The following is a 16,101-nucleotide window of genomic DNA, read 5'->3' as shown; positions in this document are numbered from 1 at the left end:
GTACATACAGTCACCGCCCCTCTTACCCAGGGGGCGAGAGGCTTCTGGCGTCATTTTCTCCCGCTGTCCCCCCCTCTCCTCATCTTCACTGTCGCCCGTCTCCAAGCAAATGCAGCTCGTGCTCGACCATGACAAGTTGCGTCGCCTCCATGATGCAACTGACGGATGCCAATCTTCGCGCGCTCAACTCTCCCTCTTGCTCACCTTCCCCCCCGCCTCCCGAGAAGCAACCAGCGGCCCAGGTGCAGCATTTAAAAAAATGGATCTACGCGACCCTCAAGGCATTCACCTGGATGGGCCCCCAGGGCTATACGTACATCAGAGAGGCCGACGTTGTCATCGATGGCCAGCAAGTCCTTTACCGAGGCGACCAAACATCCGAGCTCGAGAGCCCGGCGTTCTGGAGGCGTCGGTTCGAGCACCTCGATTCGAAATACCACGCCCTTGAGCGCGCCCTACGTGAACCCGCCAAACCCGTTGTAATCGATGAAACGGCGCAGGTCAAGCAAGATAAGATTGACCAATACACGCTTCACTTCCGGACAAAGATGGAGGCCTGGATTTCGTCGTGTACGTGCCTATCCTACAGTCACTTCATCCTTGTTGCACAAAGGTAACCGACGTCAGCGCTTCCTACGTGCCAGGGAATGCACCCGTCCACCTCCAGCACACACAGTCTCCCTCATCGGTCGCCGAGTCCTCTTCTTCCTGCCTCGTCAGCCGGACGAAAGCGCGAGAGAAGACATCATGATGCTGATGCGTCGGTTGCGCCCGATATGCGCATCAAGTCGGCGGCGTCCAGCCTCCAAACGAGTCGCAGTGCCGTCACTCCGCCCGCGGCCGATGCCTCGCAGCGCCCCGAGGCTCTCCGTCGTCCGGGCCCGCGCCCGGACCCAACCGCGCCGACAAAAGACAACAGCGCCAACAGAAGTGGGCCTGTAGAAGCGCCAACTTGCTCACATGGCGTCGACAAGCGTCACAGAGAATCCCACCGGCAGCGTCCGTCGTCATCTGTCCCGCTACAGAGCAGACACCGCCAGACCCGGAGAAATACCCAACGGGACAGAGCCCGCAAACGAGGCGAAACGAGCAATGCCACCTGGGGCCGCCGGCTTCCATCGCCACCAACACATGCATCGACCCTTGTCTTTTCTATCTCGAGAAACCAAGCGGACGGCAAACGGGGAAAACAACTTGACTGCTACAAGCTTGGAGACACAAGTACAGCGTTACGCAGAAGCAGACGGCTCGCAAGAAAGTCACCCGAGTATGGCCTACTGCTTGGATGAGGATATGAAGTCGTTTTGACCGGAGCCGCCTCGAGCGGCGCATGCAGTCAAAACCAAATGTCATTGCCAAGTGCGCAGACTACTGCTGTCTTTTTGCCACGCTCCCTTGTGAGTGAAAGGGTAAGATGCGGCGTTACCGCGAGTGAGAAGGACGAGCGGCGGCCAGCGCATCCCCTTTTGAAGAAAGAGAGCGTCGCCAACAGACAGTTTAGGGTTAATATCAGTTCCAAGTACATCATCGAGCCAGTCAATATGCTGCGAGCCATACGCTTGTACTTTGTTCGAAACTTGATTTTGCCATTCGGCGGTAATGCTGAAAGATGGGCAACGATCACCTCTAAAGCCTTGTTCCGGCGTGCACCAATGACTTGCCGATACTATTCGCCAATGGTCCGCTTGGGTATCTGACGGAGCTAAACCGCCAGACCAACTTGCCCGTTCTTACGTCTGTACTTCTCGAACAGGTGTTCGAGAGCGCATGTGGAAGTGATCGGGGGCAATAGAATTGATGTGACAGATGCATGCCCTCTTCTAGCTACGTGAGACCCAAGGGGGTATTTATACGTATAGATACCTCTTCCAGACCCTGATATAGCTGCTAATAGCCCTACCCTGATGGTCTTGATGTTCTGATACGGAATTGCAATTTCCCTTGGCCTCAATACGTAGAGATGGGTTGTCCTTGAGTTGATGTGTGTGTGAGGCTCCTTTGGCCCTGCTTACACAGGCATCCCTTACCTAATTAAAGATTGTTGCCCAACAGTACTGTACAAGTGCCTTGAGGATTTTGAAGGTCAACCGCAATTAGGCTCCTCCCAGCGAAATGGCAGCTTGTCGCGATGCCATGCTTCATGCTTCGCGGAGCTCATGTAAGTTGTAAAAGCCAGTACCAGTCGCCCTCCTCGCAAAAAGAAATTATCCAAAAATATTTCAAAAGAATTCCTCTACGTGTCTTGTCTTATGTTATGCAAAGTTAGATGAGAAGCCGCCTTAAATACCTTTCCGCAGCCATTGAAGGCGCAAACATGGGCTTGGCCGTCCCTATGGACCCGGGCGTGTTTGGTGAGTTTATATGCATGGTAGAAGACTAGAAGCCTGGTCCATAGCTTTCCACAGTGCATAAGTACTGAGGTTTACTACCGGGGCATATAAGCTAAGGTCCGTAAAAAGGGCCAAAACCTAATTTAGGCAGATGGTATCGCCGAGTTCTACTAGATACGGTGGCATATTAGCTAAGGTCCGCAAAGTATACTAAAACCTAAACCTACTAAATTACTATACTACTTTATTTATAAAAATTTCTTTAATTTAGATTATATACTTAGTCTCTACTCTTTATAATACGACTAGTAAAAGACCTCGAGTATATATATAACGACCGGTGTTATTCCTAAGGGATAAACCTATCGAGGGGTTTATATTAGCAGATATAATAGGGCGTAATCTAAGCAATAATAAGTATATTATATTAGTAATCTCTAACGCGCTGCTTCCGCCTCGGGAAATAGCCCCTCCCTGATCGGGTATCGCGCCCCCGCCGCCCTAACCCCGCCCCTGCCCCGTGATCCTAGTTATAACGCTCGATATAGTAGGAATATAAATATCTTAATACCTACCCTCGCTCGTCGATATATACTCTTAACTTCTCTCTCCTTCTATAATACGCTCGGCCCTTACTGCCGCACCCTGTCCTCCGCCTCCGCCCGCCTTCCTTATGCACGCCGTCTTTATCTCGCCTATACCGCTAGTCTACCGCCGACCTCTATATAGACCTCTTTACTTCGCCCTCTACCGCTAGACGCGTCTACGCCCCTTTCTTCTAGAAATGCCGCCGCTGCTACTACTACTACTAAATATATATATCTTTATCGTTACGTAGTATGCCTTCTTTAACTTAAATAAAGCTATTATATCTAGGTATTATTATCCGTCTAGCTATATATTTCTATCCCTAACCTAACCTTAGATTATCTTATCTCTTACCGTTATAGCTGCCCCCTTAGACGCTAGCCCCCTATTTAGTAGGTAAAGGAAGCCTATAAGCCCCTTAGTTGGTTACGAAAATACGCGGTTACTAATAGCGCTAATACGTAATATAAGGGGCAGGTCTATTAACTAACACGGCTAAACCGGCGCTATCCCTAATAAGCTAAATTACCCTTTCGCGCTATAGACCGGTATAATACGAGGAGGAAAGGCTAGCGTATAGTCTATTAATATAAAGGACACGGCCCGGCGTTCCCTTAGCCGGACTCTTTTTAATATACTATATAAGGCATAACTAAGCCCCTTTTTATTAATTTTAGCTATTAATAGAGGGCCGCGTAGAGACGACGCGGTATATATTACTATGCTAAACGTAATCTAGGAAAAGGCGCTCTAAGGACGCCTATAACTAGGTACCGAGCCTTATCCTTTTATCTAGGCCGTAGAATATAATAATAAGATAGGAATACTAATACTAATTAAGGACTAATATATAGAGCCTAAGGCTAACTTAGAGCTACTAAGTATAACGGGCTACTAATAGCGTAAGACGGTCTATAGTAGGGTTACGAGGAGGTTCTATAGTATCCTTCTAGCCGTGTTTAGTATAGTCCGATAGCTATATAATTAGTAGAGAGTAAACGGGAGAAATAAGAGGCTAGCTTACGTAGGTCTAGCCTTATACGTTATTTTAGATAAACGGCCGGACGGAATAATACGAAAGCCTAAGAGCACTTAGAGCCTAGGGAGTATATTTAAGCTAAGGTAAAGGGAGCGTTAGCTAGAGTAGTAAGCGCGGCTCGCTTATATATTTAAGGCATCTAGTACTTATACTCTTAATAATACTTCTTAGTAAAGTTCTTTAACTATTTATAGGCGAATAGCGTTACTTACTCTTATAAAAGATTCGCTTACCTTAATAATAACTTTTACTATTACTCTTAATAGCTAAGCTTTTTAGGTTCCTCCCCTAAGGGGCGGTAGGTAGATAAAGTAGCTATAGCTAAGGCTACTATAGCTATTAACGTAGTAGTAGTATTTATTTACTTCTATAACCTTATAATAAGCTTTATCCCTTAAGGTAGAGGTAAGCTTAAACTATATACCCGCTATTTATAAGCGATATTTAAATAAGCTAATAACGATTTTATTTAATATAGAATCTAAGGCTAATAATATAGATAACTAAGTTAAGGGTAAGGGCGATAGTCGTAATAGTTAGGATATAGATAACTCGCGGTCTTTTAATATACTTTTATTAGCTAACGCTATTATTATATCTATAGCTAAAGTATAGACTAATAGCTTTAATAGTATAGGTTAGTTCTTATATACCTTATTACCTATAAGTTAGGGGGTTAATAAATAGGCTAGAATGCCTTAGTATAATATTTAATAAAGCTAGTTATTATAAAGTAAGTAAAGGTATATATATAGGTACTATTTATAGGATAATATTAATAAGCTATATAGAGCTCTTCTATACGCGGCTAGCTTATATATATATATAGGATCCGGCCCTTTATACATAACTATATAGCTTAAGCTATAGCTTAAGCCTATAACCTATAATAGTTAAAGACTCTTATATAATGCCCTCCCTTAACTATAGCGCGGCGCTGCCCTATTAATAGCTTCTATACTATTAGGCTAATACTACTAGCTCTACCCTACCCTTTCTTATTAATCGTACTAGCCCTACTAGCCCTATTATCCCTACGCCTATTAGCCTAAGTAGCTAGAACCTAGCTCTATACTTATTAGCTAGCTAGTATTACGGAGTAGGTAGAGGCATAGGCGTAGGTGCTATTTATAGGATAATATTAATAAGCTATATAGAGCTCTCCTATACGCGGCTAGCCTATATATATACGTATAGGATCCGGCCCTCTATATATAACTATACGGCTTAAGCTATAGCCTAAGCCTATAACCTATAATAGTTAAAGACTCTTATATAATGCCCTCCCTTAAGCGCGGCGCGGCGTTGCCTAATTAACGGCTTCTATACTATTAGGCCTATACCGCTAGCTCTACCCTACCCTTTCCCGTTAATTATATAGGCCCTACTAGCCCTATTATCCCCGCGCCTATTAGCCTAGGCAGCCGGAACTAAGCTCTATACTTATCGGCCGGCTAGCCGTTTAAATAAGGGCACGACCTATTATATACGCCCCTAAGTAGCCGGCGGCTACCCTAGACCTACGTAAGCCTTAGGTTGCCCGTCCCCTTAGCCTTAAGCAGCCTCCTCTACCTAAGGGTATATAAAGCGGTATCCCCCCCTTCCTCTATCCTTTCCTTCTCCTCTTTCTTTAACTATAGTAGTAGTAGTAATAAGTAAGTTTTACTTTACTTAAGGGGTTAGTTTATTCCTAGCTATATAGGCCGCTTTATTAATATATACTTATAGTAGTAGCTATAGTAGTAATAATAGCCCTAATAATAATAACTTTAACTAGTAAGTTCTCCGCCCTATAGAGTAGGAGGCTATAATCTATAATATTAACTTCTATAATAGATATATCTACCTCCCCCTCCTTTACTTCCTTTTTCTTAGAGCGTATAAAGTCGTTTATCGACGCCGTACTAAGTATAGCTAATAATAGCTCTACTACTACCGCTACTCTTACCCGCGCCCCTATAACCGCGCCTACTACCGCTGCTTCTACCTTTACTACGCTAGCCGCCCTTATATCGCCCTTCTATATAACGACGCTATCCCCGCCGCTAGCTATAACGCCCGGCCCCTCTACCCCTACCTCCGCCTCTACTACCCCTATAAGTCCGCTACCTAGCGAGCGTAGTAGCTATTTTCCGCTAACTTCTTAAAGTATAAACGCTAAGTATAGGCTAGAGCCGCCCGCGTAGCCCCTTATATACGGTGCGCATTATAAGAGCTCCCCTACGCCGACTAAGTCGGGCGCCGCTATAGCAGTAGTTATTACTAGTACGCGCGTGCTAGCCGCGCCTATAAGGCGGCGCCTCTTATCCTGCTCGCTACGGCGTTAGCTTAGAAGGCTAGCGCGTACGGGTAGGTATAGGGGGCTACTAAGAAGCGCCTTACCGCCGCCGCCGCCGCTTACTATAATCTCCGCGCCCTTAAGCGCTAGGGCCTCGTCTCTAAGTAAGTTCCTCTCTTCTAGCTCTTTTACTTCTGCTACTAACTCTCTTAGTATTAGGAATACTACCTCTATTACCTTATTAGCGGTCCCTTAGCTATGCCCGCTACCGCCCCCGCCGCTACTACTAGCTAGGCCCCCCCTGCTCCTAGAGCCCCTAGAGCCGCCGCTACCGCTAACTAGCTCGTAGGCCTAGAGGGCCGCCTAAGCGCCTTAGAGAGCGCCGCCGCCGTTAATAAAGTAAAGGAGGATAACGAGGATAAGGATAAGGACGATAATAAAGATAAAGAGTAAGTCTAAGTAGTCTAAGGGCTTTGCCTTAAAATAAATACTATTTTTATCTCCGCTTATATTATTATACTTATATTATCGTAACTACTTACTTTACTTTACCTACTTTATAGTCCTAGCCTAGGCTACTATTAATAGTCTATTAATCTATTATTCTTATTTACTATTTTAAATAAAGCTTTAAACTTATTAAGGGCTATAGTTCCTATAAACTTATATATAGGTTCTTATATAGGGTAGAGATACCCGCGCTACTTAACGAGGACCTCTTAGCGTTTTCCCTTACTAACCTTTTTTTAGTACGCGGCCTATATCTCTTTAACCTTAAACTCGTCCTCTTCTTTTACTTTAATTATAAGCGGTTAAGTATCCGCTACTTTTTATCTAGGTAATAGGTTAAAGGAGGCTTTATAAAGGAGGTCTATATTAATCTTATTATAGACCCCTATTAAGAGACTATAGAGCTTTATAACCTATAGGCTAATAACCCTTTATATTATAAACTTTATATATAGCTAGTTAAGCTTCTTTTTTAGCTATACCGACCTATAGTTATAGAGGTCTAGCTATACCTTATCTCTTACTATAAACCTATCTACTAGGGCCCTAGTCTTATTAGCGTGCCGCTTTTAATCTTACGCCGCGGCGGCTATCGTAGATTAGTAATAATCTATAGTCTCCTATAGCTTTTATATAAACGTAGAGGCGCGGCCCTCTAGTAATAAATTACTATACTACTCCGCTATTATATCTATAGTAAAGGGAACTAGTAAGGGTAGTTTAAAGCTATATATTATAAAGAAAAAGGCTATTTTAATAGAGGTACATAGTTTACTATTTAATATAAGTTAGGCCGCGGGGAGCTAACGGTCTTAGTCTACTTTATTATAGGCTACGATAGCCTATAAGTAAGCTTATACCTCTTAGTTAACCCTCTTAGGCCCTCTATCGGTCTATAAGTAATATACTATACTAAGTAGCTACGTAATCTAAAGTAGCTAGTATAGGTACTATTAAAAGTAGCTAGTTTAATTCGATCCCTTATCGCTTATAATAGAGGCTAGCTAGCTATATAAGCGGGCTTAGTATTATAGGAAGCGCTCTATATAAGACTTTATATCTATAAACGGTATTAGCTTTAATACTATAAACTTACTAAGTTAGTCCTTAATTACCTATATATAGCGGTTACCGCCCTCTATAAGTAAGAGGTCCGTTATAAAGTCTATTTATATATATATATAGAACTAGTTAGGTACTAGAAGCTACTTAAGTAGCCCTTTAAGCTACGCCCTTTAAATCTTAGTATAGCTATAGATATCGTAATTATAAAGGAAGCGGCGAACGTAGTACTATAGGAGGGGCTAGTAGAAATACCTTATAAGGCCTACTACTATACCCTGCTTACCTAGGTAGCCTACGATACTAAAGTTATAGATAAGCTAAACTAGCTTCCCTTAGAGCTCGTTCTATTTATCTAGCTCTAGCGGTCTATCCTTCTCCTTAGCTTCTATAGTATACGGCGCGCCCGGCACCTATAGTCTCCCCCGCTAATATAGATGCCCCTATAGGTTGATATAATAGTCAGCTACTTATACCTTAAGCTTTAGCTTTAGATCGAGGCGTTAAGCGCTAGACTTAATAGCGCAGTATATACTCTTATAGGTATAGTCTAAAGACGATATCCTATCCTATAAGCGCTAAAGGACCTTATCTTAAAATACCTACGCTATACGCGCCCCTAGGCTAGTCTATCTCTCCTTACTAGGCTAAGGCGAAGGTATAAGGGAAGGCTTATCCGTTAGCGCTACGCCTTCCTTTACTAAGGAAGCTCCTATATAAGTCTATAGCGCTTTTTATAGGATAAGCTATAGATCCTAGGCCTTAATATCCGCTCCTATTAGCTAGTCTTAATCCCTTTAAGAAAGTATATCTAGGATTATAGAGTCCTACCTTAGCCGGTACTTAATCGAGAAGTTAAAGTATAAGAGATACTCCGCTTAGCGGGCTTACTATTCTAAGAGGTACTAGTAGGTTATAAAGTACTTAAGATTCCTATAGTCTATAAGAACCTTAAAGCTCTTATAGCTCTAGAGCTCTATTTATTATTACTTAAGGTAGCTAATAATCGCTAGTATCTCTTTATCGTAAATAGCGTAATTCCGCTCTACTAAGGTTAGCTTATAAGAGTAGAACGCTATTAGTTACTTCCGCCCGTTTACCTCCTAAGAGAGCGTTCCTTTAAGTGCCTAGCCGCTATAGTCCGCTTCGACTAATATAGACCGGTCGAAGTCCTACTAGAGTAATACTAAGGCCCGCGAGAATAGGTCCTTAAGCGTATAAAACGCTCCTTCTTATATAGGCCCTTAATAAAAAGCGGTTTATTTCCTAGTAATCTCGTTTAAAGGACTTATAATATAAGAGAAGCCCTTAATAAATATCCTATAATAGTTCGCGAACCTAAGGAAGCTCTATACGCCTATTTATATAGTTAGGGCCGCTTAGTCCTAGATCGCCTAGATCTTTATAGGATCCGCCTATATACTTACGCCTACGTAGATAATAAAGCCTAGGTACTTAACCCTCTTAACCTTAAATTCGCACTTATCTAGGTTAAGGTAGAGCCTATAAAGTTAGAGGCGCTCTAGGACCCTTTATACTTTCTATATATAGTCCTTATAAGAGCTGCTTATATAAATAAGGATATTATCTACGTATATAAAGGCGAACTTATTAAGGAAGTCCTATAATATATTATTAATATAACGCTAGAAAGTAGTAAGCGCTTTTAAGAGGCCGAAGGGCGTTATAAGCTACTTAAATAAGCTATAGCGTATATAGAACGCTGTCTTTTACTTATTACCCTTTAAGATCTATACCTTATAGAACGCTTATTTTATATCTAGCTTTATAAACTACTTTACCTTTAAAAGGTTATAGAGTATATCTAAGATTAAGGGTAAAGGGTAGCGGTCTAGCTTTATAATTACGTTTAAAGCCCTATAGTTATAATAGAACTATATCCCGCCCCTTAGTTTATATATAAATAGGACTAGCGCTCTTACTTTAGAGCTACTTACTTAAATAAAACCCTTATCTAAGAGGTCCCTTAGCGTCTTCTTTAGTACTAATAGCTCCGCGTATAATATATTATATAGCGGTCTAAATAGTATAGGTAGTTCCTACCCCTTCTTATTAGTATAAATTACGATCTTATAGTTTACTTCTAGCTTATATAGGTTAAGCTTATCCGCTTCCTAGGACTTAAATAGTAATAGGAGGTCGTAAGAGCGCTTTAGTATCTACTACTATAGCTTAAAGGGCGACTTTAGCTTTTTTATTTAAAGGGCCTTATCGATATCCGCTAAGCTAACTATATAAACCGCTATATTAGCCGCTGCCTAGCCTTACCCCCGCTCTACTTATTATATAGTTCCTATAAAGATAAAGGTAAGGACTTCTTATACTAAGTATAAAGCTTATATACCTAGTCTTACGCCTATAAAACTATTATTATAGTAAACCTACTATTACGTAGGCCTAAACTATAGCTTCCTTTAGTATAGAACTAAGTATAACTCTATATATAATAACTAGGGTTTCCTAAGGATTAAGGGAAATTCTAGTTAAGGGATTATATAAGCTACGATAAGCTTATAGTAACTATCGACCTCTATAGCTAGCTATATAATACCCTTAATTACTATACCCTCTATCGCGCTTAAGGCGCCCTTTACTCGCCTTAGGGCGATCTTTTCTACTAATACTTATATCTCTTATATAAGCGCCTCGTTAACTATAGCGTAGTACTAGTAGCCCTTATCTATAAGGGTAATAATAGGTAAGGAGTTATTAATTATAACTTATATTAAAGTAGGCTCCTCTTCTATATAGGCGGATAATTCCTCCTTCTCTCTTACTAGTACTAGTAATTAAGGCTCTAGAGCCTATCTTTACTCTAGAGCTACTCTTTTTCCTCTAAGCCTAGGGGGGCGGAGTCCTCCTTATTATCTAAGGTAAGGAGTAGTTCTATCTTTACTACTTAAACCGCTATAGGCCGCTTAGCTAAAAAGAAGGGGCATTTTAATATAAAGTATATAGATACTCTATAATATAGGTAGCGGCTATTAGCCTTCCTCTTCTTAATTTCCTCGCTCGTTACCTACTTCGCCTACTACTTAAAGTACGGGGCGGTATAAAGGGTAGTCGACGGCGTCTTCTTACCGCGTCTAGCCCGGTCTATATAAGTAGCCGATATTAAGGTATCCCTATCTATATTAATAGCTAGTTATTTATCCTATAAAAGGGCGGTAATCCTATTACTACTATATAGCGTACGCTTATAGAGCTTTCTAAAGGTATATAAGCAAAAGCGGAATTTTAGGAAATTAAGGAATTACGTAAGACTACGTAATAGAGGGGAAGAAGGAGTATAAGGTAGGATTTTCAACGGAATTTATTAGTAGTGTATTAGTATATAGAAGAGGTGTTAAAGTTAATTTTCCTATCTATCTACTAGCGGATATGCTGTCTTATATAGACAATTATAGCTAAACAGAAGAACCTTTCGGGACCAGATTTAAGCTGCCGTATAGCCCTAAGACTAGGGAATTCCGTGATACCTCGAGTAAGTCTAGAAGTGTCTTGGTTCTACTGATATTCGTGTTTAAAGGAGGTTGGTCGTGCTAGTGTTCTTAAGAGGTCTTAGCTAGTATTTTAAGCTAGCTCTGTTCCTTCGATTCCCGATTATACGATAACCGGCAACCCGTTTAATGCATAATAACATGCAAAATAACGAGCGATTCTTGCTCTATAGGATGAAAATTTGTCTATAATTAATATACTACTTATTGGCTTATATAATCGGGAGAGTATATTATAGCTGCTTTATTTATAGTAGGAACACCGTTCCTTATAGCCTCCCTTAAAGAGTAGATTTATATACTCTTTACTAATTTATTTATAGTAGTATATATATAGGGTAAAAACCTAATATAGGAAAACTATTCTTATACCTTAATAGGATATATAAAAACCTATTCTTTCTTAGGAAAAAAAGAAATCCTTAGGTATATACTAATAGAAAAACCTATAGTAGGAAAAATCTATAGTTATAATAATTATTTATAGGATAACCTTATATAAGGTAAAACCTATTATTGCTAGGAAAGTCTTAATAGATAAAAACCTAGTAAATATTTCTCTAGGAAACCTAAAAGGAAAAACCTAGTAGGGGAAAGATATAGAAAGTATAAGAAATATCTAAAAACCCCTTTTAATTACTTAGGAACTTATATTAAGGATAGACCGTCTTTAAATTTATAGAGTAATCTAGGTCTTAATTCCTTCGTAAAAATATTAGCTATATTATCTTCTAATTTAATATAAAAAACTCTAATTTCCCCTTCTCTTATACTAGTTCTAGTATAGTAATAGGCTAATCTTATATACTTAGACCTTTTATAAAATTCCGGATTTTCTGCTAATTTAATAGTAGTAGTATTATCCGTTAAAATAGGAGGTATAGTATTAAGAATCTTAATAGATAGATCCTTAGTAATATTTTTAAAAAGCATGTTTAAATAAACAGCTTCTTTATTTGCCTCCCTAAGGCTAATATACTCTGCTTTATAAGTAGAAAGGGCAACGGCTTTCTACTTAGAGCAAGCCTAGCTTATTATATTATTATATATATAAAAACAGTAACCGGAAAAGGATTTTCCGTCCGTTAAATCCGACGCCTAGCTAGAGTCGGTAAAACCCTTATATATAGATAGGTAAAGGGATATTATAATTATATTTAATCTTTAGGCTAGGAATTTATTTAAATATTTCTAAATTATATTTAAAGCCTTAAAATACATCTAGTTAGGCTTAGCCGCGAATCTAGCGTAGGAAATTATAGAATATAAGATATCTAGCCTAGTAAATAAGGCTAAGTATAATAGAGATCCTATTTCTTTCTAAAATTATAATATATCTTCCTTAGAAGGTAATTCCTTTGCTTTTATAAGCTTAAAGCCTAGTATAGCGGGTAAATTCGAAGTTCCTAAACCTTCTTTATTAAATTCCTTTAATTTATTTAAGGTAAAATCTTCTTAGGATATATATAGCTCTTTATTTTCTCGGTTTATTATAATATTTAGACCTAAGAAGTCTTTTATATCTCTTAAGATAGTAAAATCTAGGAATTTAGATAATTCTTTAAATAATCTTTCTTCTATTATAGATTTAGAGGGCCCTACTATAAGAAAGTCGTCGACGTAAATTGCTAAGGCTATACTATAGTCCTTATTTATAAATACTCCTTCGTCTATTAAAAGAGGAAGAAATCCGAGATTATTTAGTATAATTTTTAAATGATTATACTAGAGCTTAGGACTTTATTTTAGGCAATATAATGCTTTCTTTAGCTTTACTTTAATTTAACCGGTTTTATATAGGTCTAGGAATTTAGTTAATTTAATTCCTTTAGCTCTATAAGCTAATCTATATTTTAAATAATATTCTTTAAGAGCGTATTCTTCGTAGCCTATAGGAAGATCGATATATACTTCGCTATCTATATTAGTATATACGAAGGCATTTATTATATCTATTTGCAAAGCTTCGAATTCGTAGATAATAGCTAAAATAAGTAGAATTCTAATAGATTTAGGTCTAGCCGTAGTCGAGAAGGTATCTAGGAAATCTAAGCTATAGATCTACTTAAATCCCTATATTACGAAACGGGCTTTATATTTTATTATATTATTCTAACTATCCTTCTTAATAGTATAGACCTAGCGGCCTCCTATAGCCTCCCTATCCTTAGGGAGGTAGGAAAATTCCTAAGTTTTATATTTAATTAGCTAGATAATTTCCTTAATTATAGTATCTTTCTAAAATACTATTTTAGGGCTATTTATTGCCTGTTTATAGGTCTTTAGAATTTTTAGATCCTGATTTTCTATACTAGCTAGAATTAACTCTATAAAATCGTAGTTTAGAAATAAATTAACGTTAAGGTATTCGATATAGTTAGAATCGAACCCTTCTAGCTTCTTAGGTAATTCTACTACTATTTTACTAGTAGTAGGAATAGGATCGTTATTTAGAGACTCTTCTTTTATAGAGGGCGAGGGACTTTTATCTCTAGGTTCTCTAGTAGCTTCCTCTATAGGGATATAGCTTTCTAGCTTATCTTTATTCGAATAGAATTAAAATCAAAGGTATTATTACTACTAGAGATTTCTAGATTTTTATAAATTTATTTTCTAGTATAGTAATATCTCTAGAGATAGTAATCTTTCTCTTAGAAAATCCTAGATTTTATATGCATTTTCTAAATAGCTTACTATTATTCCTTAAAAGCTCTATTATCTAGCTTATCTCTAGGGTCTTTATTCTTATAATATATAAGGCTTCGAAGGTCTTAATTTTATTTAAGGTCTCGAAGGGTAGTATTATATTATCCTCTCTTTCTATAGGACTTTAAATCCTATTATAGAATGCGGTGATCTATTATATAAATAGGTAGCTATTAAAACAGCTTCTCCTATAGATATTTAGGAAGCCTAGCAGTAAATAAAAGAGCTCGTACTTTTCTAATATAGTACGATTTATTCTTTCTATTCTACCGTTAGATTCCGCGTCCTTAGAGGACTAGAATTAAAGGTAATTCCTTCTTTTTCATAATAGAGCTTTATTTTATATATAAATTCTTTAGCATTATTAGAAAATGCTTCTCTAATCCTAGTATTTTTAGGGTTATTTTACCCTATTTTTAAATTCTAGGAACCTATCTAGAGCTTCTCCTTTTTCAAGAAGGTATATTTCTAGATATTAGGTTCCTACGTCTAGGAAAGAAATATAATAGTAATATTTATTATAAGTAGGCACTTTAATTAGCCCCTAAATATCTAATACTATTTTTTTTAAATACGAATAAGACTTATACGAAGGTTGTTTATTAACCTTATTCGTTGCTTTAGCTCTAATATATATTTTATATTGCCTTATTTTATTTTCCTCTTCTAAAGGTATTTTTATATCCTTATTATATCTTTTTAATATTTCTAAAATAGCCTTACCATTTATATGCCCTAAGCGTAAGTGCTAAGTATAAAAATCTATATCCTTTGCTTTTAAAAACGTAATAAGGATCGATTAGCTTTCTAATAAAGGTTCTATAGGAATATAATATAATTTATTTCTAAGAAATCCTTTAGTAAGGACCTTAGCCTTATTATCTAATAAAAGGACTTTATTTCCTCCTATTAAGGCATAGGTATTATTAAAATAAGATTAGGATAGTATATTTACCCTAATTTAGGTATATAAAAGCAGTCTTAAAGGATATACCTTTTTACTATACGGAACTTAAATACTAAGTCCCCTTTCTTTTACTAATATAAAGGAAGCTTTTCCCTAGTAAACTTTAGACTTAATTTCTTTATAGTTAATAAGGAAATTCTTATTAGATACTATATGCCTAGTAGCTCCGGTATTATAGATAAAATCAAAGATCCTTTTATTCTTATAACTAAGAAATCCTCCTTCTCTTACCTTTAAGACTAATTCCTTTATTCTAGGAATTAAGGCTTCTAGAGGTCCTAAAAGAGAGTCTTTATTAGCTTCTACTATAGGGGTATTTATAGAGGTTAAAATTACCTCTAAATCCTTAGACGTTTATATAGGGTCGGAGCCTAGAAAGGTCTATAAGGTCGATATCTAGGTCTATATTTTCTTATAAAGCTATATTTAAGACCTTATTACTATCTTCCGAATCGGACTCTAGCTTAGTAATTCGAGCCTTCCTTCTTTTATTAGTAGTAGAAATACTACTAGAAGGGGATTTCTTCTTAGAAGAAGAAGAAGAAGAAGATTTTCTCTTCTTAGAAATTCGAGTCCTATTATCCCTTTTTCCTTTATTTAATACCTAATAAGCGGGAGCCTTATTTAGGTATAATTTATAGTAATTTACTATAAAATGCCCTGGTTTTTTACATTCCTTATAATAAGGAGTATCTATAGAATTTCTATGGGATTTCTAAGGCTTCCTTCGTATTAGGAAGGCTTTCTCCGAAGATTTATCTATATCCTCTATTCTTCTAGCTTCGTCTAAAAGACTAGCTGTTAGGGATTCGAGGGTAAACGCCGTAGAATTATACCTAAGGCTCTGCGTAATATTTATAGTATAGCTTCTAAATTCCTTATTAAGGCAATTAAGAATCCATACTATAAGGATAACTTCTAGAATTTCTATATTATAGGATTTTAAATCCTCGTAGATTTCTTTTACCTTATAAAGGTATTTCTTTAAATTAGAGCCCGAGGGACTAAGATTAAAGAGCTGCTTTATAAGTAAATAATTCGACGAGAAATTCGACGGATTATATAGCTTTATAAGCTTATCCTAAGTAGCTTTAGCATTT

General features: G+C 37.9%; 1 protein-coding gene across 1 annotated transcript; it reads left to right on the top strand.

Annotated features, from left to right (window-relative positions):
* Positions 1 to 128: 128 nt before the first annotated feature.
* Positions 129 to 1,308, top strand: HRG_10735 (uncharacterized protein; the record flags this gene model as incomplete). The annotated part of the gene is made up of 3 exons (XM_044869205.1): positions 129 to 570; positions 789 to 930; positions 975 to 1,308. The coding sequence occupies 3 exons, from the start codon at positions 129 to 131 to the stop codon at positions 1,306 to 1,308; spliced, it is 918 nt and encodes a 305-aa protein (XP_044715554.1).
* Between the last annotated feature and the right edge of the window lie 14,793 nt (positions 1,309 to 16,101).

Source organism: Hirsutella rhossiliensis (genome assembly GCF_020360975.1).
Source record: "Hirsutella rhossiliensis strain HR02 chromosome Unknown scaffold00017, whole genome shotgun sequence".
Classification (NCBI taxonomy): domain Eukaryota; kingdom Fungi; phylum Ascomycota; class Sordariomycetes; order Hypocreales; family Ophiocordycipitaceae; genus Hirsutella; species Hirsutella rhossiliensis.
Note: the sequence above shows the minus strand (reverse complement) of the source record. Positions and strands in the feature narration are given on the sequence as shown.